Source organism: Misgurnus anguillicaudatus, chromosome 22 (assembly GCF_027580225.2).
Source record: "Misgurnus anguillicaudatus chromosome 22, ASM2758022v2, whole genome shotgun sequence".
NCBI lineage: Eukaryota > Metazoa > Chordata > Actinopteri > Cypriniformes > Cobitidae > Misgurnus > Misgurnus anguillicaudatus.
The window spans coordinates 9,787,896-9,815,005 of NC_073358.2; the positions used below are offsets into that span (position 1 = coordinate 9,787,896).

At 37.5% G+C, this 27,110-nt stretch overlaps 1 protein-coding gene and 1 long non-coding RNA gene across 5 annotated transcripts in view; one reads left to right on the forward strand and one right to left on the reverse strand.

The window, feature by feature from the left end:
• Nucleotides 1-10,156: 10,156 nt before the first annotated feature.
• On the reverse strand, nt 10,157-12,902 carry LOC141358962 (uncharacterized). The gene is made up of 3 exons (XR_012365534.1): nt 12,155-12,902; nt 11,879-12,021; nt 10,157-10,461 (listed from the first exon to the last, which is right to left on the reverse strand). It is a non-coding gene; the product is annotated as an uncharacterized lncRNA (long non-coding RNA).
• A 6,530-nt stretch (nt 12,903-19,432) lies between these two features.
• The window catches only part of ephb4a (eph receptor B4a), a 36,520-nt gene continuing 28,842 nt past the window's right edge, over nt 19,433-27,110 (forward strand). For 2 of the 4 annotated variants that reach the window (XM_073861064.1, XM_073861063.1), the window contains exon 1: nt 19,433-20,439. In XM_073861064.1, coding sequence (XP_073717165.1) covers nt 20,361-20,439 — 79 coding nt within the window. In that variant the 5' untranslated portion in view covers nt 19,433-20,360. Of the gene's footprint in view, nt 20,440-21,629; nt 21,807-27,110 lie in introns of those variants that run through there. The other 2 variants (XM_073861062.1, XM_073861065.1) reach the window with 2 other exon arrangements.

Consider the following 27,110-nt stretch of genomic DNA (forward strand, 5'->3'; position numbering starts at 1 on the left):
GAGTGTTTTGTGGAAGCTTCTGTTGTGGAGTGATTGGGCAGCAGGGTGCCGCAATGATGACGTATTCTCCCAGCGAAAAATTTCGAGTTCCCAGAAGGCTCTGGGAACTTTCGTTTTTTGTTCCCAGAACGTTCCCAAGAGCATTCCCTGCTGGTTAGCCAGAAACATTTTTCTTAACGTAAATAGAACGTCCCGGAACCTAAAGGGAACGTTAAGAAAACTTTCCTGGTTAACCAGCAGGGAACATTCCCAAAAGGTTCACAGAAAGTTCTCGGTAGATTCCCAGAACGTTCCAGCAACCTAAAGGAAATGTTCTATTTACGTTAAGAAAACTTTTCTGGTCAACCAGCAGCAAATATTCCCAGAAGGTTTCCAGAAAGGTCTTGGTAGGTTCCCAGAACGTTCCCGGTAAGGAAACGTTCTATATACGTTAAGAAAACTTTCCTGGTCAACTAACAGGGAACATTCCCAGAAGGTTCCCAGAAAGTTCTCTGTAGGTTCCCAGAAGGTTCCTGGAAACTAAAGGGAATGTTCTATTTACGTTAAGAAAACTTTCCTAGCTAACCAGTAGGGAACATTCCCAGAAGGTTCCCAAATAGTTCCCAGAATGTTCCCCAAAAACTTTCCAGGATAACCAGTAGGGTACGTTCCCAGAAAGTTCTCTGAAGGTTCCTGTTAGGTTATAAAACCTAAAAATAATCTGCAGGGAATGTTCTGGGAAGGTTCTCATAGGTTATAAAAAAGACCCTATAAGGAACATTCCTAGAACTTCTTATTTGGTTCCCAAATGGGAACCATACAGGAACGTTATAGGGGAATGTTCTGTGTTTGCTGTATCGTTGGCAAAACCCAGAAGTGAGTTAGCATTTTAGCAAAAAAAGTTAGCATTTTAGTACGCCCGTTTCCATCGCCCCAAAGTCACTGGATCTTATTCAATAAGAATGCATACGGTCAAATTTGTTCATAATATGTGCTTACAGATGTTTTAACTTACAAATCATGATTCAACAAAAACTTTCATAGTAATATGTCTTCTAAATGTTTGCAAAAACGTAAGAACACACCTGTGCAATATGAACAAGGAAAAAGAACCCTATAATATATATTTTTCCTTGTTCATGACCACGCCCGCCTAACTTGACTCTAGTGACAGCAGTGGCCACGCCCTTAATTATGCAGAACTTGCATTATGCAGGCTTAATATAATTTAAACGGATAAGTTACAAAAAAATTCACCCCACTCACAATTATCATGAAGGGCAAAAGTAGCTATACAGACCAAAAACAATTTATATACCAGGCTGTAAAATATTTTCTACTGTAAATTGGGCATTTTAACATGGAGGTCTATGTGAATTGACTTCCTTTTGGAGCCAGCCTCTAGCGGCCAGTCGATGAATTGCAGTTTAAATCACTTCCGTATTGGCTTCATCAGAGAGATCGGAAAGGTTGCCCCTCTTATAAAACACACCAGTTCCCCCACTTGTGACTTTTTAAAGCTTTAACGTGTCTTTAAAAGGGCGATTACTAACAAGTTGCTACATAGACTTTGGGAAAAATATAAATAAGAGACTTTTGGACTTTTAACGTCATAAACAACGCAACATGGGCACAATCTCCAAGTAAGATTAATCCACACAGTGTATTTCCTTATCAGTAAATGTGTTAAATACAGTTTTAAAAAGCTGTCGGAAGCTTGGTGGTGGTGGTGATGATTATGATGACGTTGATATCGAGAGCCTGTGGTGAATCTCGCTTGCAGCTTGAATTTCTAATAAACGCATTTAGACTTCAAAATTCATAAAAGTTGGTGTTCATCTGTGAAGATTATCTTGTTGGAAAAACACGTAAGTGTCATAAACGTTTGTTAAACACAGAGCTTTAGTGCCTAAATCGGAAAATCGATGGGAAAATGGGACGAGGGAACCAGTGTCCCGCTAATTTCTGGGTTGGCCTACAAAATACGTCATCCCTGCGGCACTCTATCGTAACTTTTTCAAAATGAATGCTGTGTTCAGTATGTAAAGTTTCTGTCTGAGTGGATGATTTATAACATTTCCAAAAATGTGCCGCATAACTGAAGCACACTGCATGATGTATTGCTTGACAAATGATCCAGAAACATTAGCATCCGTGATTTTAACACCACTTTCTTTGCTCATTCGATTTGATCGACTGGAAAAAGGTAACATCTTTACTAAAAAATGCTGGGTTGTTTTAACTCATAGTATGATAACTATGTGGTTAAATAAACCTTAAAATTTCTTTTTTACCCAATATGTTGAAAAAAAGAGTGTATATTTTCAACAGTGTCTCTCAGAATTAAAAGAATAATTTAAATGTCATTTTTTAAATAATATTTAACATACAATTAAAAAACACTGGTGACAATAACACATATAATGCTAAGATCAGTAGTACAGTACAGTATAGTGGTATTTCACATCAGTATTGTACTGTAATGTAGCCGTCAGCAGGTGGCGCCGGTGAGTCATATATCTCACTGCACACTTAAGATGTCCAAAACTTTTCAGGTCATGTTAAGAAAGCCCTTTCGTAAAAATTTTAAATAATTGATTAGCATATTTTTTAGTCTGATCATTCTCTCCACAGACTTATGGAAATCTATTGTGAGGTGCTTTAAAAGAAAAACTTCAAGAGCTCTTATGTAGGCTATATGTGATGCTTATCTGCACTCACTGAACAATTCAAGCCATCCATTAAAATAATACCAACTTAATTTAGTAAAGAAATGTATGTGTAGTATATGTGTACGTTTTGCTTTGTTGTTGTGAACTGTATTTACACTAGATGTATATGTATAGTCTATGTCTCTCTTTCCATCAGCCGATGGTGTTGCACCCTCTTCCTGTGAGGAAGTCAAAGAACAAAGATGCTTCCTTGCCGCCCTGATATACACTAACCTGTGCTTGAGTGTTTTTAGAGTCGTAGATGACCTTCAGGGCCGGACAGACATAAAATTATCGAAAAAATGTGGCTTTCATTCCTATCAGTGCTGTCAAACGTGATTATCTGTGACACATAAAACACAATGTGTCATGTGAACCTCATTACGTGTGCATGTGTGTGTGTGTTTGCATGAGCTGTTGGGGTGGTTTGAAAATTAAATCATTTGGTGAGAATAGTGTGAAGGACAGGTTGGACGTGTGCATCTTACCTTTGGAAAGCATTCAGACTGTCAATTGCTTTATTTAGCAGCTATGGCTGTCAGAATGCATCCGGTTATGCTTTTCAATCTGAGTGGATGTGAATGGATGAGAGCGAGAGAAAGAGAGAGAGAGAGAGAGGTGATTACAGCATACATACAACGACTAGAGAAAATAGGCCAGAGAGAAACAGAAGAGCAAGGAATGAGAAACCCAACCTATGCTAAGATACAGAGGAAAACTGTGATTTATTTCTAACAGGAAAAGGAGGACTGATCTTAAAGTATTGATGCTGACATTTCCTGTTGAGTTTCATAGAAATGTGACCCAGTCTGTGAATACAGCTAATGTCATTTATTTGTGAATAAACTCATAAACTCATCATACAAAATGTAGGGAACATTCTGTGAAAATATAATCTTGATTTCATTAATATTGACTGAGTAAGATTGAAATCAATGTGAAATTAAACTTTGATGCTCCAAATCTCATCAACAGATTATGAGACTTTAAAGGAACACGCCAACTTTTTGGGACTTTAGCTTATTCACCGTATCCCCCAGAGTTAGATAAGTCCATACATACCTTTTTCATCTCCGTGCATGCAATAACTCTGTTTGACGCACTCACCGCTAGCCTAGCTTAGCACAAAGTCTGGAAGTGAATGGGTCCAGCTAGCATACTGCTCCCAATAAGTGACAAAATAATGCCAACATTTTCCTATTTATGTGTTGTGATTTGTATAGTCACAGCGTGTACAAATAACAAGGTCATATGAGACACAATATAGTTGCCAGTGTGTATACAATTAAAAGATGTCTGTGTCTCATATGACCTTGTTTTTTGTATACTGTGACTATTAGGGGTGTGACGGATTACAAAACTCACGGTTCGAATCACATTACGGTTTTTAAGGTACGGATGGGATCATTTTTCGTATCAGCAAATTAATATTTATTTTTTAATAACAAATGAATAACAACTTAATAAATTACAATCATTATGTTTGTATATTAAGTAAGCATATTAAGGGAGGTGTGATATTAGTGTTAGGTACAGAATGGAATCAAATCAATAATAACACTACATATACATATATTACATATAATTCATATTTTTTAAGCTACAGAAATTATTTTGTCTTTGTCTTGGATTGTTTGATTAACATTAATGACACAGACTTAAGTAGATTAATTGAGGTTACTGTCTCTTTAAGACCAAATAAGCACGGACTGGTTTCTGCCTAATCTACTGTATATACATAAACCTAAGACATAAACAAATGTTTTCATTAGAAAAAGAATACTGTGGAGATCATTTTGTTTTTATGTGCCCTGTCAAGAAGATAAACATTTTGGGGCGGTTTCCCGGACCAGGATTAGCTTAATCCAGGACTAGGCCTTAGTGTAATTAGGAAATATAACTAGTTTTAAACAACATGCCTTACTAAAAACATTACCTGTGTGCATCTTGAAGTAAAACAAAGGGCCCTGATGTATTTTAAGATCTGTAAGTGAAAGTTGTTTTCAGTTTGGAGAGCTCTTAAAAGTGTTTAAGTCTAGGACTAGTCCAATCCCTGTCTGGGAAACCGCCCCTTTACGTATGTTGCTTTTTGAAACGCGTCTCTCCGTGTGTGCACTTTTTAAGGCACTTAAACGCGTGCGCACACACAGACAGAGGGCGAATTCCAAATGGTGCAGCATAAACAGTTGCTCCACATAAAAACGTTACGTTGTTTTTCATTGCTCTATTTGCCAAATGTATTTTAATTGACTACAGTATGAGACACAGTAGCACAACTCTCTCTAATGCAGGATTCTCACCAACCACTATTCGCACATAGTTGGACGCTTGACCATTTTGAGTTTACTTCATCCATTCGCGCATGAGATTCTAGTCATTCAAGACATTCATGTGGAAATTCGCGTCATGGGAGGGGCTTCTGCGACTCCGCTCGCTCCCTGTAATCACGTCACTACTAGAGCAAGCTCCTGATTGGTTAATGCGGTGTGATTTTCCACCAAAGTTCAGAGTTTTCAACTTGCGGTTTCCCGCAGCAATGCTCAATTTGCGTCATTCGCACCGCAAGACCTCCAGATGTGCGTAAAGGCGTCTTTACATTGACTTAACATTGAAAGTCTATTTAAATTTGCGTATTAATTCACGAATCGCATGCAAGGGTCATGATCCGTACGGATCACGGATCAACTGCGATCCGTCACAGCACTAGCACCTATACAAAATGTTGACGTTACTTTGTCACTTATTGGGAGCAGTATGCTAGCTATTTACTTCCAGTCTTTGTGCTAAGCTAGGACAGCGGTGGGTCAGATAGGGTTACATGACGCACAGAGATGAAAAGGGTGTGTATGGACTCTGGGGGATACGGTAAATAAGCTAAAGTCCCAAAAAGTCGCCGTGTTCCTCACAGATATGGGTGACATACTGACTAATGTTTTTTTCTTGACGTAACTGATACATATATGGATGCATGAATACATAATGTGCGTCAGTACAGATTTGCAACTGTTTAGAGCAACATAAGTTTTAAAAATGCAATATTGTACTTAAATTTTTGACCAGCTGTAATAATTATGTAATAATAAAGTGTATGACAAATATAAACGAATGCACTGTAAAGAAAAATCGTCGTTGGATCAACTTAAAATTACTTAAATTGGTAAAGCCAAATTTTGTTTTCAATTTTTAAGTTTTGTCAACTTAAATTTTTTTTAAGTGAAAAAAGTTGAAAATGTAAATATTTTAGGTGTTACAAATTAAGTAATTTAAAAAAAAAAATTCACCTTAAATTTTTCTCTTAAAGCAAAAAAACGTACGGTTTTTTTTTATTTTATTTTTACCAGTTTTTTAGTCAAAGCAGCTTTCATTTTTTACAATGTAAATTTAATCTACTTGAATTTTCATTTCAACTTTGACTAGTGAGGAGTTGCTATACTTTATTTATATAATTTATGGCAACTTCTGACTAGTCAAGAAAGCTGAAATTAATTGTAATTTCAAGTTAATTAAACTTTAAAAAAACAATTATAATAATAAGTGGACAGCCACAATAATATAAAAAATAATACTGTCAATTTAGATTAATTTACCTGCTCTTATTACTCATTTTCAAGCAAAAATACCAAGATTTTGACATTGTCATCAGTCAGTTTAGGAGTGATTACTGTTGCCCTCATAGAGGTGAAAGGGAACCGTCCAAAACTTACATTCTCACAAACTCACAGTTTCCATAGCCTTTAGTTGGGTCATCTGCCCATTGTGTCAAACAGGAAACAGGTCATGCAGTTTGTGAACAGTAGGAGGTGGACGACGTCTGTGTGTGTGTGTGTGTGTGTGTGTGTGTGTTGTGAAAGATCTGCTCTATTTGCCTTTTAACTTGTAAAAGTGAAGTGTCCTTGCAATGGCTTTGCAATTCAACAAATAAGCCTCTTATCAAAAATATTTTTTTCTGTAAAGGTTTTGAGTTATAGAGTTCACTCAAGATTAAAACAGCTTTTAATTCCAATGCATCTTTTGATCAAAGCTAAAATATTTCTTGAATTTCAAGTTAAATATGCAGAGGCATTTGTAGCACGGCATGCATGGTATAATTTTCTACATTTGGTCCGACTTGTCAACTTGAATCTATTTATTTACACTTTACATTTACATTTAAATGAATACGGCACACCATTTAATCCAAAGTGACTTACAGACACATTTTTTTATTAGTATACGTGATCCCTCAGATCAAACCCATGACCTTTGTGTTGCTAGCGCTACGCCATATGTATCTGTCCATCCATCTGTCTATCCATCTGTCTGTCTGCTCTATTCCCCTGCATTATTTCTTTTACAGACTCAGATGTGTTTATCTATTATTATTTGTCAGACACGTGCGGCTTCGGGTTGTTGAGGTGCTTGTAGTCAGAATGGGGTCAGTACAGAGCAGTGGTGTGTTGTGTGTAATCCTGCAGGGAAAGTCAACGCCACACTGAGATCTCATGCGTTGCATCATTAAACAGGTGTGATACTGATACTTCAGTCTTCGGATTTAACCCAAGAGCCTTGAGTGTGCATCCATACATGTGTGTTTCTTATGTGATTGTGGCACGTACACACACACACACACACACGATTCCACTCACTACACGTCGCCAACCTGGCTGGTCACTATGGCAACAAAGCATTTTCATGTGTCCTCTCCATTCTAATGTCCCTAATTAAAACAGGTCTGTATGCAGACGCATGTGCGCGTGTGTCTGCGCATGCGCAGCTGTGCAGATGTTTAAAGCTGTTCTAAGCTTTTGCGTGACCTAGTTAGGTGTAAGATTGTACACCGTTAGAGAAACTTCATTTAGCTGACACGTTTATCCATAGTGACTTGAAAGTGACTTATTGGCTATGAAAAATGGCAGGAGCTTTCCCAACTCATAGTTTGGGGAAAGCCCCAATTTTACTGGTGGGTCTTATGTAATCCGAGTAAAAAAGTCTGGTAAATAAATAAATGTATGGGAGTGACAGTGCACAGGGAATACAATGGGAAAGAATGTTTATGTGTGGTTAAACTATAATAATAAGCGGTTGAGAGAAAGATTGAGTTGTGAGATTTGACACACTTTGCACCATTGAATCTCTAAAAAGCAATGGAGTTTTGCTTGTGGTCTTGCATGTTTCACAGGCTTGTATCTTATTTTAGATACACCACCACTAAATGTCCCATTAAAATGTGTCGGTTATATGGTTCCTCCCTGTCTAAGTGGGTGGTTATTGAGCTGAATAAGAATTTTTTTTTGAAGTGTGACTACAGTGAGATTAACATTAATGTTAGCATGAATGAATTTTGACATACGAGTAGTTCAATCCCAGATGAAATGGTAGCTGCAGGCAGAATGAAAAGCTTTAGGGTGGGATCAACTCTAAGTGGTTAAACTGGTCACTTCACTCAGGTGTGAATTTAGGTGTGAATTCAAAAATGTGACCCTGGACCAAAACCAGTCATAAGTCGCACGGGAATATTTGTAGCAAAAGCCAAAAATACATTGCATGGGTCAAAATTATAGATTTTTTTAAAACCAAAAATCATAAGGATAAAGATTCATGTTGCATATTTTGATATTTTGTACATTTTCTACCGTAAATATAAAAATTATTTTTGAGTTGATGCAGTTTCTAAGGACTTTGTTGCACCCTTAGATTCCAGATTTCAGCCAAATATTGTCCTATCCTAAACCATACAACAAGCTTATTTATTCAGCTTTCAGATAATGTAAACATTTAAAAAAAATGACTCTTGTGGTCCAGGGTCACAATTTTTAATGTAAAACAAAGTCCAATGTGTATCTAAAAGGGATAAACTACATGTCACTTGCTGACGCTGTAAAAAACCTGACATGAATACACGTTTCTTTCTCATGCATCACGTCCCATGTGCCACTCAGACTGGAGCTAAACTCATCCTGTGACTCCCAGCTCGTCACACTGGGTTTCTCCACAGACACGTTTGTCATTATCACAATCTTTACACGTTATAGAGTAACTGTGTGTGTGTGTGTGTGTGTGTGTGTGAGAGAGAGAGAGACAGAGAGAGAGAGAGAGAGAGAGACATTCAGCAAGAATTGACTTAATAGCAGACCATAGAGAGTCATAGATACTATGCTCCATTTGCATTTGTTTGAATTTTTATTGGTTAACACAAACCTTTGAATTTATCCGTTGAAAACTGGGTTGTTAAAAGTGTCAGCTGTTTGGAATGGAGGGGGTTAAATGGAGGCAAATGTTATTATATTTTGATAAAAGATTGATTTTTCTTGTTGGGCATGACGTGCACCATGAATTGTTAATGTGTTTTTAGAAGGTAAACAGTGTGAATTTCGTTGGCACTTTACAATGAGATTGTATTTATTAACATTAGTAAATGCATTAGCTAACGTGAACTTACAGTGTTCAATATATTTATCAATCTTTATTATGTTAGTTAATATAGAATAAGAATAATAATATAGAATATATAATAAGAAAATTTATGACAAAAAACTTTTTAATTAAACAAAACATTACATTTTACAAAGTAGTGCTGTTGGTTGGTAGCCTTATTTTTTTAGGTTTAATTACACAGAATTCATGATAAATGAATGTATTTTTTAAAATTTCATAAAACCACTCAGAACCACTGCATTAACTAATGTTAACAGTTAAAACTTTTGATGTTTACAATGTATTAGTAATACTGAAATAAACAAAAATGCTATAGAAATATTGTTCATTGTTAGTTCGCTAATGCATTAACTTATGTTAACAAATACAACCTTATGGTAAAGTGTTACCATTTCCATGTTGACTAAAGGCAGTGTGTGCATGCGTGTGTTAGGACATGTCTGGATTAGGTCAAAATCAAAGCACAGTGCATATGGACCGATGTACTCGTAAAAGGACACACTGTAACGAATTTGCCTGTAGATTTTACAGTAAGTACCTGGCAAAAAAGTTGCCAGTAAAATCTTGTAAAGTTTTGTGAATTTGCTTTTAATAACTGTAAAAATGAATTACAGTATAATACTGGATTTCGTTTACAGGTTATTGTTGTACATAAATTACAGCAAAGTATTAGGTTTTTATATTAAAACACTACTTTATTGTAATTTAGTTTACAACATTATCTTGTTTTCTTTTCAAATTACAGATATTACCTGGCAACTAGAGTTGCCAGGTAATATCTGTAAATTCCTCACAATACAATATGTTATTGTAGAATCTTTTTTACAACAATATAATGTGTTTTGAAATAATTACATCTTTTTGCTGCCAACTCAAGTTGCCAGCAAAAATCTGTTAATATTTTACAATACATTGTGTTGTTGTAAAAAATAAATAGTTAATCTTTGCTGATGCCTATTGTAAAGTGTTTTAAATAAGACCAGGCTTGCTTTAAATCCAAACATCATTGGATAAGATTCTCTTCAACTGTTAAATAAAACCATACTCCAAGATGCAAAATCATGAAATTTTATTATTAAAACAAAATACAGTGTTACAATACTGTACATTTTCAGAATGTCTTTTTCTTAACAGCATATTCTATTCATTTTCTTAACATTCAGTGAAATTCAGAAAAGATTTAGAACAATGTCCATTCATATTGTGAGGAAGTCGCTTGAGACTTACAATTGAAGCCATTCAAAATCTATCAGCCGCTTAAGAAGAGAGGAGACGTGAGGGTTAATGCAGTTCTTCTTTTTCTCCTGTACCTTCCCTCTTCTTGGTCCCACTGGAGGGGTTCAGTCCAATGAAGCATCTGAAATCACAAAATCACATGAAAATAAACTTTATGAAAAAGTACCTTAACTGCTCTACAAGAGAGTGCAAAATACATCAGACTGTGCAAATCAAGCTGATTTGCCCTTTTCAGCTTAAGTGCAGAAAAACTGCAACAGAAAAATTCAGCGGGTAATTATTATTAATTTAATTTCAGTTGTGCTGTCCAGGCAAGCTAAACCAGGAAGTGTCTCTCCAATGCAATGACTATAGTGAAATATAGAGTCATAGCAGTTGAAGGGATGATTTGGATTTCTAGTCACAAAATTGCATGAGTTATGGTTAGGTTAGTTGCATTAACATAACCTCAAGCAGCAGGTCCTCTGGTTGAAAATTTCCCGACTATCCCCTGCTTCAAAGGACAACAAAACATAAAACCACAACAATATAACATTTTAGTATTCATAGCATAATACACCATATTAAGTGTATTAAGCGACTTTATAGTGCTTTCAGACTTGAAAAACATTCTAGATACGTAGATGCGAGGCTCCACTGCGTAGTTATACTGTCAGTCTGTAATGAACAAAATTGTTCCAATGTAGGGAGTGGTCAGAGGGCACCCTAAAGCAGGAAAATAAATGTATTCTGTTGAGGAACACAAGACATGTCTTTGGTAAAATGTTCTTTGGTTGTCTAAGTTTGCTGCTGTTGGGCTGGTCCATCCAAAGATCTACAATTAAAGGACTCATAGTACAGGGCTATGTCCATGCAACTACATCACTACAGTTGATAACATGTAGGCCTACAGCCTTGTGAAAAAACTCCAAAAGAACTACTCCTATGACTCCGAATCCTATGGTTTTCATAAGTCTCATTCATACCCCAATGAAACCATGAATAAATGAATGATCGTCAAAGGTCATGCAAATCTCATTTTTTTGTTAAAAAACATCTAGGTAGATTTGTAAGATATGTTTATGTATCAGTATATATATGTGGGTGTGTGTATACAGTATATGCATACAGATCCTTTTTTGTGTGTTTGCCTTGAGCATCACTGCCATAGTGGGGAGGGTGAGGGCTGGGTGGGCATATGAAATTATGCATAACTGTAAAATTAATGTTCATCTGGGATTTCTTGTGAATGCCATAAAAAAAACAAAGCAAGTTTGCAGTTTATTTACCTAAATGCTCAGTTACCCCAATGCAGAACTACTTTTCAAAATATATAATCAAATAAATCTTTATTGTCAATGTTTGAATGTTACAATGAATTTGTTCTGCAATGATAAAGCATTTGGGTAAATAACTTAACCCAATTTATCAACTAAAAACAATCATGTTAAAGGGATTTCCTGTAAGCACACTTAAAGCAAAATAAAATCTCTGTTACTCATAATAGCACACTTTACAAAATAATGATAAACTGCATTGTACTTCAAGCACATAGTTACCTTTGAATGAACTCCAGTGTGCAAGATGCTTGATACTGTTACACAAGATTGTGGTAGCCTTAAAACAAAGCTGCCATTCCAGCCACGAAGTTGGGATGTGGAGGCACAACCACCCGATGCTCAGCATCCAAACGCTGATTCGCCTAAGCATAAACAAATGGTTTACATGCAAAAAAATCTGTTGCTTTCCACATAAACATATTCACGTTAAACTAATTTGTGTCCTTCATAGCCCGTCTTTGCAATGCTTACAACTCATTACAAAAAATAGACTACCTAAGACAATTAGAGTCAGGAAACTGTAGTCTTTTTTCAATGTATGTTGCTGTTGCCAACACCTAAAAAACAAAGAAAAATAGATTCAAATGTACAGTAATTTTTCATAGCAATATCATTTTTGAAAGCGTGACTATTATTCATTGTTGATCATAAATTGTTGTAATATGCTTGACTTGCAAATGTATGAAAATAATAAACCAGGCTTGATGACATACAGCATGCGACCTCCGGAGACTGAAGCCTTCGGTTGAGGACGTTCTCTCTCATTCAAAGTTGCGAAAATATATCAATCTGCGCTACCAGTACACCATCAGAACGCGTTTTCAGCGCATGTGGAAACATTATAACCCCAAAAAGGTTTCTCACTTGTTGTTTTATGAGTGGAAGTGCTACAATAAACACGCAGATATGCCCTGATCCCCTGGGTCCTCCGGGGCTCGGCTCGAGCAGCCACCGAAATGGCCAACACATACGCACAGTTGCTTTACATTTACTTTACATGTCGCGTCTGAAACCACGCGGAAAACGTGACCGCGCCGCTTTTCTCCTCTTCAAATCGCGTGGGCACTTCAGAGCTTCTTTCGTTGCTAAGCAGCATTGCTTGACGCTGCCACCGGCGGAGAAAGAATTTGGCGCCTAACACGCACGTTTGTTAAAAACTCTCTATCTCATCCTATCAATATTTTAATATTTAAAAATATATGTATGCATGTATAAGACCTATGCATCAATGTGGACGTGCACATACGCGCATGCACGCACCCTTGCATGCCTGAGTGACGTTAAGCATTGAAGTCCAATATAAATATGAAAAGGGTTAACATGAAAGTTATACCATTTACTTTATTTTAACCACTAAACTGCTTCACCTGGGATTGCTTGTTCAAAATTTCTTTATTAACTTTATTGTGGGGCTTGACTGATACACGATAAACTTTATTTCAACCAACATTAACAATTATAATAGCTATTTATAATAGTACTTACATATTGTGGATGAGTGGCGTGGCAATGTCCCTGCTCCTCTGCAATCCGACATAAAATGGCGTCAAGCTGCCTCGTGCAACGCATTCAACAGTGAATAACTGTAATAATGCATCAGTTACAGGCAAGCGCAAATATACCTGTAATTTATTGTGGGGGAAAAGCTGTCAACTTCTGTAATAGTTTTTTGACCCACAATGCATTGCAATGTACAGCTAAACTTTGTAAAATGACAGAACAAGAAGTAACTGTAAAATTTTGCTGTAGAAATTACAGAAATTTGTTACAGTGCAGGTTGTAATAAAGAACAGGCTCAGACATGGGGTTTGTTTTAAACATCTTACCTTTTATTGCACTGTTCAGATGTTTTAAATAAATATATGCCTCATTTTGACATTTCAGACTGATCTCATGGAAAGTCGCGTTATAGTCACGAAAAATTTGATTAATATATCTGTGTCCATGGCACGAAATTCAGCCTTTTTTCGTGCTTTGAGCACAAATGTTTTTTTCGTGTCACTTTTCATCACAAATTTCTATAAATAGTTTTTCATGTCCGTTGCACGACTTTCTTTTTCGTGTCATTTTATGTATTGTTTTCTCGTTGTTTTTTCTTATTTTCTTACCATTGTCGGTTGGGGTTAGAATCACTGTTACATTTTTAGACATCCTAACCCCAACTCCAGGCAAGAATAGTTTTAAAAGTGGAAGAAAAACATGAAACCAATACAAAAAGTAGATCCTAACCCAAACCCCAAATCTAACACCAACCCCAAGCAACAATGATTTAAAAATAGGGGAAATAATGAGAAAACAATACATAAAGTGACACGAAAAATAAAGTCGTGCCACCGACATGAAAAACTATTTATAGAAATTCGTATAAAAAGCAAAATTTCATGCCATGGACACAAATGAATTAATTGATTATTTTGTGACTATAACACGAGTTTCCATAAGATCATGTTGCGTCATTTTTATGTTTCATGTGGCTGTATCATAGTGCAGTGATGATATCAAATATTAATACAGTAGTACATTGATATATTTTATTTTTAATTTAATTTTTATTTATTTATTTGGAATTTATGCAAAAAACATCCAACAAGAAAATAAATTCAAGTATACAAATCACACAAAACATAAAATCATAATAATTAACAGATGATTTACCATGGTACTGCAATCCATGTTTGTATTACTCCAATGTGGTTTTGTTTTTTATAATGCTCCAGAATACTAAAAATACATAGTTACAATACCATATCCAAACAAAATACGGTAGTACCATGATATTTTTAATAGTGTTATATATACAGCCCCTGGTCCACTATTCACAATCACAGATCCTTAATAGACTCCTACACAACACCATTTCCCATTACGTTTCATAATGTTCTTATCAAAATCCTCTCCGACACATCAGTGATCTGTTTTGTACCGTCATGGAAAATCATTATCCCCACCGGAAAATATTCACACACATAACTTTAGATTTTTCACACTTAATAGTATCACCCTGATCTGCATGGAAAGACGTGTTAAACATAAAATACATGTCACGGCGTGATTCCGCTTCTCTTTTTCCAATGGCTCATCTCTCAAAGGCCCTCACACCCTCAGCCTGCAAGCATTTCAGCTCTCACACTTCTCCTTCACGTCCTTCCTGCAGCAGCTAATGGTTTACAGTAAGAAGACAAGTGCTTGAATTAGCATGACAAGAATCCCAGTGAATGTGCAACTCTCGAGCCAAATAACACGGCAATCCACATAGGTGCGATGAAGGGGGCTCCAGAGATGCATTAGCATTGGAATTAAAGGGGGTGAAAAGCTCCCCATGTGTGGTTTCATCTTACTTTTTAAAGAAAAAGGGGGTTTTGACAGGCTATTTGAAGCTCTTGTCCACGGTTTTAAAGAAAGCGGTTGCTTTGCTCGAGATTTCAAGAGAAAATGCTGATGAAAGCGATGATAAGTCACCACTCCCTAACCAAAAAATACCATGGTGGTACAGCAATAGTATTATAGTACTACTATCTGACTTGTTATGTTGCAACCTGAGTAGATATGGATCAGATGAAGAAAAAAATTATATTTTACAATTTACTATTCTTCGCAAAAGCTTTAGATATGATGCACTTGCATTTTGTCCAGATAAAAAAAGTGCTGTTAATAGTTGAAATAAAGTGTTCACCAATCATTTAAGACACAGTAAACAATATAATATTCAGGGGTGGGAGTAAGTCACACATGTGCAAGTCACAAGTTAGTCACAAGTCAATTTTTAGTGAGAATCAAGTCAAGTCACTGCTTTATGTCAAACAATTAAAGTCAAGTCATAGCTTGGGTCAACCAAGTCAAGTCATACAAATGCTTGATGATTTAACTGAATTTATATATTAAAAAAAGTTCAATCTACAGTAGTTACGGACTATGGAAGTTTTATTTGCAACCAAAAAATGGCAATATGCATTTCTATTTACATACAGCTGAGGTAAATGAGGTGATCCATTCATATCTAAGCAATGATAGAAGCCAGAGCTGCTAGTTCAACCCAATTCAGCAATAGTAGAATATAACTGTGGGTTCACACCAGATGTGACTTCAACGATTTGCGTGGGTAGATTACATACAAAGTCAATGCAAAGACGCGATCAGACTCGTTCTCGCGTGGGGCGATGCGAATGACGCGTTATGGGCGGCGCGTTTGCCGCGAAAGCAAACGCTATTCGCCTTAAACGCGTCTGCGCCCAAGTTGAAAATATTCAACTACAGCGAAAATTTGCAAGACACGAAGTTAAATTCCACGAGTAATCTAGAGCGAGTAACGCGATGCCCTGAATTTGGTGTGTACGTAGCATAACCCCTCGTTCATACAGCCAGCGACAGTATCGCTGTGTGTCGCCCGTCTCTTTCAATGAGGCCTTTCTAAATCTGCTTGTCATAAACAAATGAGTACCATCCGCGCCAGTAACTGACAAGAGAAGGAGGATGTGAACTCCACTGCTTCGTTCTTATTAGTAGTCGCTCCCGAAATTCGCTTGAATTTTGCATAAAGTTAAAGTTTTCTTAACTTTCTCGCTTCACTGGACACGCCCATACGGTCGCCAATGGTCACTTTCGCTCAATACTAACCAACTGCAGAACCACACGTCATGACAGTCTGAGACTGACAGCCCCAGCCTGACAGTCTGAGGCCGGAAGTGGGCCTTATAAGGCATTCCGCTACTTCTGTGTCGTTGTAAATAATACGGTGATATGATTATGCAGGCATGGGGGTTTTCTGTCTTTTATGCTCCGTACGGACGCTAACTTTGTTAGAAAACCATACCCATTATGATCAAGACCCACGTCGATAAAAAAAATGCAGGGCTTGCACAGAGCGATTCACTCGACATCAAAGTACCGTGAGATCAGAGTGCGTGATGTGCTTGTTTTAAGAAATGTATTAAAAATATTTCATTTAAAAATATATATTTACGATATTTGAGATGCAACTGTATATTATTTATAAATATATAGGGCGATTTCAGAATGACTGAGGCACTTGCCATTTGAGATGAATTATATTTTATATATACACACACACATGTGTTTATGTATTTGTGTAAAATAAAATAAAACGTAAGAATTGTTATTTGCTACAGACAATTGTTAATAGTTTTTTTTTAAGTTAAATATATTTTTTAATGCATTTTTTATGTGTAATAAATGTATAAAAATAAATTAAACACAAATCTTAAAAAATAAAGCTTGAGCATTTGATTTGAATGAAAAAGCATTTTAATAGATTTTAACGTTTAAAAATTCTCCGTCCACATCCGGTCTGAGATTACACCTCCGCCACTTGGTTCTGCGCTTCTGCAGTTGGTCCTATCTCCTTTCGCTTGTGCCGCCGGAAGTCGCCCGGTTTTCATTGAAATGAATGAAATCGCATCGCTCTGCTACTGCTGGTCGCTGGCTGTCTGAATGGGGCGTAAGGGCTTCATACACTCTGGGTTACTTTCAACAATGTGTTAAAACAACCCAGCATTTTGGGTTAAAACAGCCCAGCATAGATTAAATTACAACCCAGCGGGTTTAACTTTATTACATATAATTTATTTGTTAAATATATTATCAGATCGCGCAAAGGATTAGGATCTTAACATAAACTTTTTGGAGCTGGTTCCAGGAAAGGGATTAGACTAGTCCTAGACTAAAATAAATGTAAGAGCTGTCCAAACTGAAAACATCTTGCACTGACATATCTTAAAATACATCAGTGCCCTTTGTTTTGCCTCAAATTGCACACATGTAAAGTTTTAATAAGGCATGTCTGTTAAAACTAGTTATATTTCATAATGAATGCAGAAGAAATAGTTTAGATGAGGGGATGACTAAGGTGACAGATGATGTTTATGACCTTGTACATCAGCTACCAAACACTGATAAATTTATATTTCATTTGATTTTAAACAACTTTGCTGTTTGTTAACTGTCAATGAACACTGCTGATATGTTGTTTTCAATTCATTGAATGTTTTATCAAATAAAAAGTTAATATTTGTTTTTTTTTATCATTTAAAGCAACACTATGAAGTTTTTTTACCTTTAAATAATGTCTCTAAAATTATTTCAGTGATAGAACAACTTTTAACTGTACAAATTGTACTGTTGCTGCAACCTGAGCAGCCTCCTAGCTGCTACAAGCACACTCTGAAAGTGGCGGTGGAGGGTAGAGCACACAGCCCAGTCCCTCCCCCTGCCTGCAGAAGAGTGTCTGATACCAGGCACTGTTGCGCTTTTCAACCACATGGGGGAGCTGTAAGTCATTTTTACATGGAAACTACATAGTGTTGCTTTAATTATTAAACATTAAAATATGTTGCATGTAAAATGTGTGGTTGAGGCACACTATGTGTGCATCAGGATAGTACCATCTTCACCTCATTTTAAGCCAGGATAAGAGCGCCACCTACTGCATAATAGTGGAAATATGGATTGACATATAATTTGGCTTCCTCGAAATTGCCATGACACCACTGATCAAATAAACGTATGAAAATTCCAGTTAACCGAGAACAGAGATATACAAATCAAGATCCACACATCAAAAATGCAAATAATATTGGGTGAGATACGTTCTCTTTGTATTATTTGAATACAGCATGACTAGGTTGCTCACACCCTGTACATGTTCAGTGAGTCATGACTGTTGATGCTTATTAGTTATCGCTCTACATCTGCTTGCCTGCTGTGTCACGTGGTTAGGTTGCGCCGTTGAGGTGCGTTCATAAACAAATAAAAAACAAATTGTTTTGAGTCAATTCAAGTCAGAGTAAAGTCTCAAGTCATAAATGTCAAGTTGAGTTTTTGATCAATATTTATATCTCAAGTCGTAAAATTTACAACTTAAGGGGACATATCATGAAAATCAGATTTTTTTTCCATGTTAAAGTGCTATAATTGGGTCCCCAGTGCTTCTATCAACATAGAAAACGTGATAAAGAACAACCCAGTAACTTAGTTTTGGTAAACCATTCTCTGCAAGCATGTGGAAAATAGGTCATTAAAATTTGGCTCCCCTTATGATGTCAAAAGGGGATTAATACCGCCCCTAATCTGCACTATCCAACCACAGCACTGAAATTTAATGCAGAGATTAGCTCATTTGCATTTTAAAGGACACACCCAAAACGGCACATTTTTGCACACACCTACAAAGTTGCACTTTTAAAATGCTATAATAAATGATCTATAATATATTTTGAGCTAGAACTTCACATACGTACTCTGGGGACAACAAAGACTTATTTTACAGCTTTAAAAAGTCTTGTTAAATGTCCTCTTTAAGACTGACTCGATTTAAGTCATATGACTCAAGTCCCCATTTCTGTAAATGACAGTAAGCACACGGTACCCAATTTCAAAGTATTTGTTTTTTCTACTATGGAAGTCAATGGGTACAATCAACCTCGTGTTTACCATAATTTATTAAAATATCTTTGTGTTCAACAAAATAAAGAAACTCGTCATGAGGTTTAAAAAATATGAGGATGAGTAAACGATGACATCATTTAAATTTTTATGTTAACCATCCCTTTAACTGCAGTTTCCTATATTTAATAAACTACAACCGTATTTTTTTGATCCATCTAAATGGAATCAAATACCGCGACAAAACATTCGCCGCGATTATCGCGAACACGGCGACCATGCAGTTAAATCAGATATTGTGTCAGACCTATTTAATCGCAATAGTTTTGTGGTGTTTTTTGATGAGCAGGCTGAATTGGCCTATAGTAAAGGGGCTATCTGTGGAGGAGGTGCTCCAGAGAGGAGGAGACTGACTGACTGCTCCTCAGCTCCTTCACATTACAGCGACCGGCTGCTGGGAGACTCAACGCCTCGTATATTAACTTCCAGGATTTCCCGAGATTTGTTTCATCTCGATGCGGTTTTCGTTCATATCCACACGAACGACTGCGCGATCTGCCGTCACCGGAGCAACACACGGGAACGCGTTGAGTTGACTGAAGATCGCGTTCACGCCTCGGCGTTATTTTGCAGGACATTCACATGTTTAAAGATACAAAGGACGAGGTGGATACACGGACTGAGATCAGACTTCAGTCGCTGGACGTCGATGTCATTTAAACCACCAGCCGAATAAAATCGGACGTCTCCGATGGGTCTCTAAACGAAGTGGCCTGCGGGACTTGTTTTAGTAGGTGGATTTTAAAAAGCATACGGTTTGGGAGTGTGAAAAATTGGGACAAGTCGACCTACTCCCCTCACAAAGAGGGTCCACGCAGCGGAGCTGAACAGCATGCTGTTGCACTGTGTGCTTTTGGCAAAACTGGCACATTTTTGCGGGTAGATAAAAGGCGAAGGATCGCGTGCTTGTTTTTTATAACGATACAGACCGCAATTAAATCAGCGCAGAAAGTTTAAAATAATTAACCCTAAACTTTTTTTATCAGACATTTATCTATATATGCTAACATATTGAAGCCTCGTTTCTCAAATAGTTGGTTTTCACCATTTATCACACTTCACTAGACAGTTTTCTTCATCATCCATTGAAAGTTAAGTTTCTGCCATGGCTTGTTAGCTGTTCGCTGTCCTGTGACGACTCCCACCGCGAGATTCTTCATTCCTGATGGGTACAAGTGCCAGCTGACGACTCCCAAACCCTACACAGTTTACCCAAATTTGTAAACATTTATCTAAAGTAAGGATGGAGTTCTTCTCCAGGAATGTGGCCACGCTCTGGATTATCCTACTGGAGTTTCTGTTCAAAACACTGGCGGAGGAAGGTAACTCAATACAGTGTTATTAAACTCAACTACCTGTTTGCTACCCATTTGTTTACATGAACAAATACTGTAGTGCACTTTATTTCTGTACTAAAATTCGTTGAACTTATAGAAGTATACTATTGTACTTACAACAGTTATCAATGCACTAGTCAATACTGCAGTATACATCAAAAGGGTAGTCATTACTATAACACACTACAACAGTATATTACAATACTGCACTATTCGTTCATGAAGATCTTAACTGGACATTAAGATCATCGCTCTTCTGTTTTTACAAGCTTATATGTTTCAATGGCCATTTCCGGTCAATTTCAACAATTTAATGTATTATATTTCATGATAGCAGTACTCAGGCTATGTCAAACCATGACTCAATTTAATACACCAGTTCAAGCCCATTATTTTGTTACCAGAGGCACTGCGAGAATAAGGGATTTAGTTGTTAAAACGCTTTTTCGGGTTCTGTGATGTTACGCCTGGAGTTTTGTTTGACGGAATTTGTTGAATTTTTCTTCACTAAATGTCTTCGTTTTACAGGTGTGCTTGAAAACGATTATCTCTATAAAAGAGGAAACAATGTAGAAATCTTTAAAAGTGCAGTCATTATGGTTGCCTCACCCAATTTAAAGCCTATTTAAAGTGCTCTTCAATAATCGATATAATTACAATGACTCTGAAATGACTATGGACTATACATTTAATAACATCGATTTACTTCGTTCTTAAGCCTCTTTGGTGTTTTCTCCTCTGAAAATCGCCGCTGGGCGGATCAAGCAGAGGCACAATAAGTGCATCTCAAATAACACCAAATGTTAACTTACAAAGAGAACTGCCGATATATGGACCTCTCTGGTCGATCGAAATTTGAGTCGTGTATTGTCACGGGATATTCCGTCCAGTAAGTTCAATAAGTGATCGATAGAATGATGAATGGCCTTGCACTGTGCTTAAGGTTTCCGTCAACTGAGGAAAGGCCAAGAAAAGTATGGATGAGTAAAGGGATGTTGTTACTACATACTTGTGGGTCTGTCGGTTTGCCGCAGGCTGCTTAATCGATGCAGGATTAGTTCTGCATTACATGGCGCGGCTCGCGCACACCTGCTTCCCGAAGACCGAAATCAATTAACCGACCTGTGTGTGACAGACACGCGCAGGTGATGCTCTTCCGACAGCAACACTGTCTCACATTAATGAGTTATTGACGCGTTTCTGTCGCAGTGTTTCGTTGATAAGTGTCCGAAATCTTGTAGCTGGTGTCATCTCAAGGGAGAAGATGATTTAAGCGGATAAATTCGGAACGGAAATGGTGTCTTGCCCCCCTGGTTTGCTGAGGGAACTGTTCGTTGACGTGTTGCACGACGGTTTACCGACGTAAATTTCGCGCCATGAAACAAAATCATTTAGATACTTAATACTTTTCGTCGAGTTTTGTTTTGGTAAACTAAATACGCAATTCTAAAATAATGGCTTTCTAGCTAATTATTTAAAACATTTAGTCGCCCTAGTGAAAAATTCAGCGAAGACCAGGTTTTAGATGGTTTAAGGTGATAGTAGCTGGTTTAAGATGGTCCTGCCAGCCTGGCAAAGCTTCCAGGCTGACCAGCTAAATCCAGCTAGACCAGCTTAAAAAGTGTCCAAAACACAACTAGAACACAGCTGCAAAACCATCTTAAACCAAGCTAGGAGACCAGCTAAAACCAACTTATGCTGGTCTTAAGTAGGGCAAGAAAGTTGTTAAAAGTTGTTTTGTCTGTTGGTATCTCTGTGATTTTGTTTGAGTAAAAATTTTATAGAGTATTTATTGTTTTTCACGACTGCCCAGTAGCCTACGTCTCTTTTTTTAAAGCGTTAATTTTCATCCTGTTTGTGTGGGCCTACATGCGACTTTTATTACCCACATTAAAAAACACATTAGCTTTGTTAATGTATATCCTACTATACTATTCTGTAGTAAACATTGTAGGAAACTTAAAGTTTTACGGTGTTAAGTTTAAAAAATCTATTTTACTACAGTTAACTGTCAAGTTTTCTACAATATTTTCACTTGTTATTTTTTCATAGTCAGATATGAAGCAATGCACATTTTTGTTACTGTATGAAATAGTACACTGGGAACATTGCACTTTGGGAGGAGTTGCGGTACCGGGGGTTTTGGCAGTTGTATCGACTAATATGGTAAAGTCAGAAACAGAAGCGGCAGGGGGGAGATTGGATTTGATTTTATAGTAACTCAAACCCCTGTGTGAGATTAAACTAATGCCAGATCTGTGAGGATCACCGCACTGATCTCTAATTCCCTTTGTGAGGAAATATCAGCTAAAGGAGAGAGAGGTAACAATGGCTTTCATGTGAGGTCAGAGCTCAGGAACTTCTCTGTCTTCCTGCTTCTGTTACCCCGAAGCAAAAAAAGAGCTTAGCTATCCCACCTTCTGTCACTTATTCACTTCTCTTTGCCTTCATCCCCAATCTGTGTCTCTTCTGTTTCATCTTTTCGGTCTTTCTCCTTAATGGACACATTGACCTTTTATAGTTAGGCTTTGTTCAAATTGAAATGCAATCATACTTCACGGCACGTTTTAAAAGTATAACGTTGCATGCTGCACGTTTGCTGTCATGTGATCACTCTGCATGCACATTTGAAATTATCATTCTAAAAAGTAAGTGAAAGCGAAGCGTAAAATTAACATGATGCAAAAGCTCAACCAGGCAATCGAGCATATCGGCAACACGTGTGTATTTTTACATGTGAATTGCATTGTTTGTTAACTTTTTGTCATTTAGCATTTCCTTTTGACTGGGGTGAAGTCTCCAACACTCTTCTCCCACTGCAGAAATGCACAACCCTCCCCAGAAATCCTATTAAATGGAACCGAATTTTATAAGACTGGGATTTGCATTTAAAACAGTCTTCTCTCTCCCACTCACTTCATTCTCTCTCTCTCTCTCTCTCTCTCTCTCTCTCTTTGGTTGTTAATCCTGTGATTAGCCGCTTGAAGATTTAAACTGCAGCTCTGCGTCTCATCTCTAATCATCAGTCCAGCACCTTTACTCTCTCCAGACTTACCACAGTATGCTTGTCTCAAAGGCCGCACGCTGGATCTCAAATGCGAAGAATCGTTTTCCGTGTTTCATGCTTTTATGTGTTTTTGTTGGACTGTGTGGTCTGCACGGCCCCGATTGCTGATCCAAACACTGCAGATTGATGGGATGATAACAGTGCTCGAGCAGCTCTTGTTGGGATTGGACTCTCTCTCTCTCGCTCATGTCTCTTCAGCCAGTGCATTGGTGTCAGTATGGTCCTGATGGATGAGGGGCTGACAGCCAAAGAGTCTTTATCTTTTCTCTTTCTGTCTCCATCGTTCTCTCTCTCTCTCCATCCACCTACACGCCTCTAAAAGCAATTGTGAGGCCCTATTTAGCATGAACCTTTGACCTTATATAGTCGGACACAATCGGTAAAGAGGGGACATGATCAGGATCCTGCAATGCAGTTGTGCGTGTTTACAAAATGGAGTTGCAAAGTTATCACACTTGTGTAATTCAACCAATCACAGAGCAAAGATATATAAACACCTGCATACCTCAGTAGTGTTTACAAAATTGTCGCAGCATTGATCTTGCACACCAATAGAGCAATTTGCCCTTGTATGGTTCAGATATGGTTCTCGTTTTTTTTACAATACTTGTTGATATTAATGTAATCCAAAGTTTATTGCGTCCACAAAGCATGTTATAAGTGAACCGTGGTGGTGCTGCGGTCATCTAAAACATCTGTCGAAGTGCTTAGCGCAGTTTACCATCAATCCGACATGTTCCAACATTCTTGTTGGTTCTGGAACAACATTCCTATTAACCAGAGATTTTGGGTTAGGTTTAAGCTTACTAGCGTTTGGGTTTACGGGGTTAAATTACATCCCAGTAATTTCCTCGTGTCCCACTTGGGCAAATCACATTTTGTCACTTGCCGGAGACAACACACTGTTTGACTTTGTACCAGTTTGGCCTTTCGCCAGCTTACAATAATTCCTCGGCTTCTGCTGTTTTCAGTCTCCTGGGAATACTTCACAGAAATGAATTGCTGGTTTCAGTAGGTTGGTTGGTTAGGTTTGTGCGATGTGCAATAATCTTCACAGTCCAGGGTGTACACCCCACAACATCATTTTATTGAGCACAGTTATAATGCACATAGACAGATTATGTGTTTTTTTTTCACAGAAACTACCGAAATATGTATTGTCCTAAACATTTTACGCTTACTTTAAATCCATAAAAATTTTGGGGTTTCCTAGACTCACTTTTTTCCTAAGATATGGCACACTCGATGTATTGATAAATGCAAAGGCATTTTCATGAGGAGATAAAAAGAGCTCTCTCTTGAATGTTTCATAGTCAAGAAAAAGTGTATGAACCTTCCCACTAATCTAGTTTGATCCCTTATTTTACATTTCAAATGTATTTGTAGGCCCTCCTATCGAAACACTGTGTTAGTTCTCTCATTAGTGCGCAGTGTGAGATTTTGGATAAATATTTTTTTTAATTCGCCTCGTCCAGTGTTCCTTCCAAGCTACCCGCAATACCCCATTTGCCCCCTGTTGGTAAGTGCACATTCGGCAGCATCCGTCTTGTCTGCAGTTCACAGCATGTTCTTGGTGTTCGTACACGGTTTCTTCCTCACCCCGTCCTGTCTACTTTTACAACCCTCTCTTGTTTCATTCCTGGTGAAATTTCGCTGGTCTCTATAGCACGGCTGCAATTACAGACGGATAGCACAAAGTCCAATTGCGGACAGCAAGCGAAGCCAGTTCATTTGTATTACTTTAGTTAAATCTTTTGGGGTTTCCCCAAGTAGGACATGTTCTTGGCTCAGGGCCTTTGTTGGCCCTATACCAACACTGCTATCAAACAATCATAGCCTGAACTTTAACTATTAACTACCATTAGAATTAGAGGAAAATGACTGGTTAATGAGGCTGTTAAAGTGCCACACACCACTCAAACCACAACTCGGATTCAGAGAGAAAAGATCATTTGATAGGAAAATAACTTCAATGCATTCAAGCCCTAAATCAAACCCACAAATCTGATTGGTTGATAGTAATCTTACAGGACCAAGAAGAATGCCGGTTCAGGAATACGTTTCATTTTAGTAAATCATGTTAAGCAGCAACGGGAATGTCCTGATGTGAACTACCATTATTGATTATTGCATTCACAGAAGACGCACTGTTAGAAGAGATAAGAAAAATTGAAAAGAATCAGATGTTACAAATGTGCACGCAGTTGTCTAAGAGCTCTTAAAATGGGTCAGATGTGTGTGGTGGGCCATTGACGAAAACATCAAATCTTGTGTTTCCATACAACTGTGGAGTCTGTGTTTATTACTAAGACGTGACTTAGACACTGGCACATTTAGGGGCCGTTTACGGAAAAACGTTTTCAACCATAAAGCCCGAAATATAGAACGCATGCACACAGTCAAATGCACAGCTTTGCAAAGCATAGTTTATCGTACGTGTACACAGACATTAAACGCTTGCACGTTGCAATGCATCTCCTGGGCTACAAACTACATTTTTCTCCAAGCGCATACGCAACCTGCGAGTACAAAGTATGCGCGGTTACAAACAAACGCACTGTACGCCAACCATCGCATATGTGCAAAACGCAACTATACTTCTAGTTTTATGCGGTTTGGTTGGTCGTTTACATGACAACGGGATTTCTGGGTCCTGGGGTCCATTCTTTGTATGTCACTTAATACATCCGAGATCAAATAACACATCCGAGATGTTCAGATCTGGCTAATTATGATCTCGCTTATTCGGTTCTTTGAACACCCCTGCTGTTGATGATAAGTATGGCAGGTTTGAATTATCTGAGATCATTGCGCGTTCGTGCACCGCATGAAGAGGCAATACATATCGATAGTAGAAACACTGATCAGCAACGCTATGATTGGCCGGCATTTTTTTAACCCCTGCAGTGTGGAAGCTATTGATGGAAGTTTATTGTGAACTTTTTATAATGCAGCATTTGTAAACCCAGCTAAAGCTATTTTTGTACATAACATCACCCTACATATGTAAAATATTATGTGAAAATGTGATGCTCCCAAAGTACTTTAAGTCTCTTTTAAAAACAGTTAAATGTTTTGTCTGTTTATAACAGCAACCCAAAAAGCAGAATATAAAAACAAGTGGTGGTCCTGCAACTTCATGTGATGTCCTGGCAGAAATGAATGATTGTACAGATCATCTCTGAAGGCAGTTGCCCTTTCTTAAACCCACAGCCAATGCAACACTTTCATTGCTGATAAATGAACTTGAAATGATTTACTTCTCTTTTTTTGTTGGTAGTTTATTATAAGATGGTGTTTCCCTTTCTTTTGTGCAGTTGTAGATAAAACACCAACACTTTCAGTAGTTCCCATATATATGAAGTATGCAAGTAACTAAATAAGTTTACTTTGCATTATTCTTGTATAACTGATTTCTGATTGCAGCAATATTAGGCAGGAGTCCACATTAACTGAAAGTCTTAAATCTGCTGAATCTGCACAGAAAAGTGTAGTAAAGCAGATAAAGATATGTGGCAATATGTGCAAAAAGCACATATTGCCACATATCAGTGAAGGGAAAGGGACAGAAAGGGACAGTGAAAAAAAC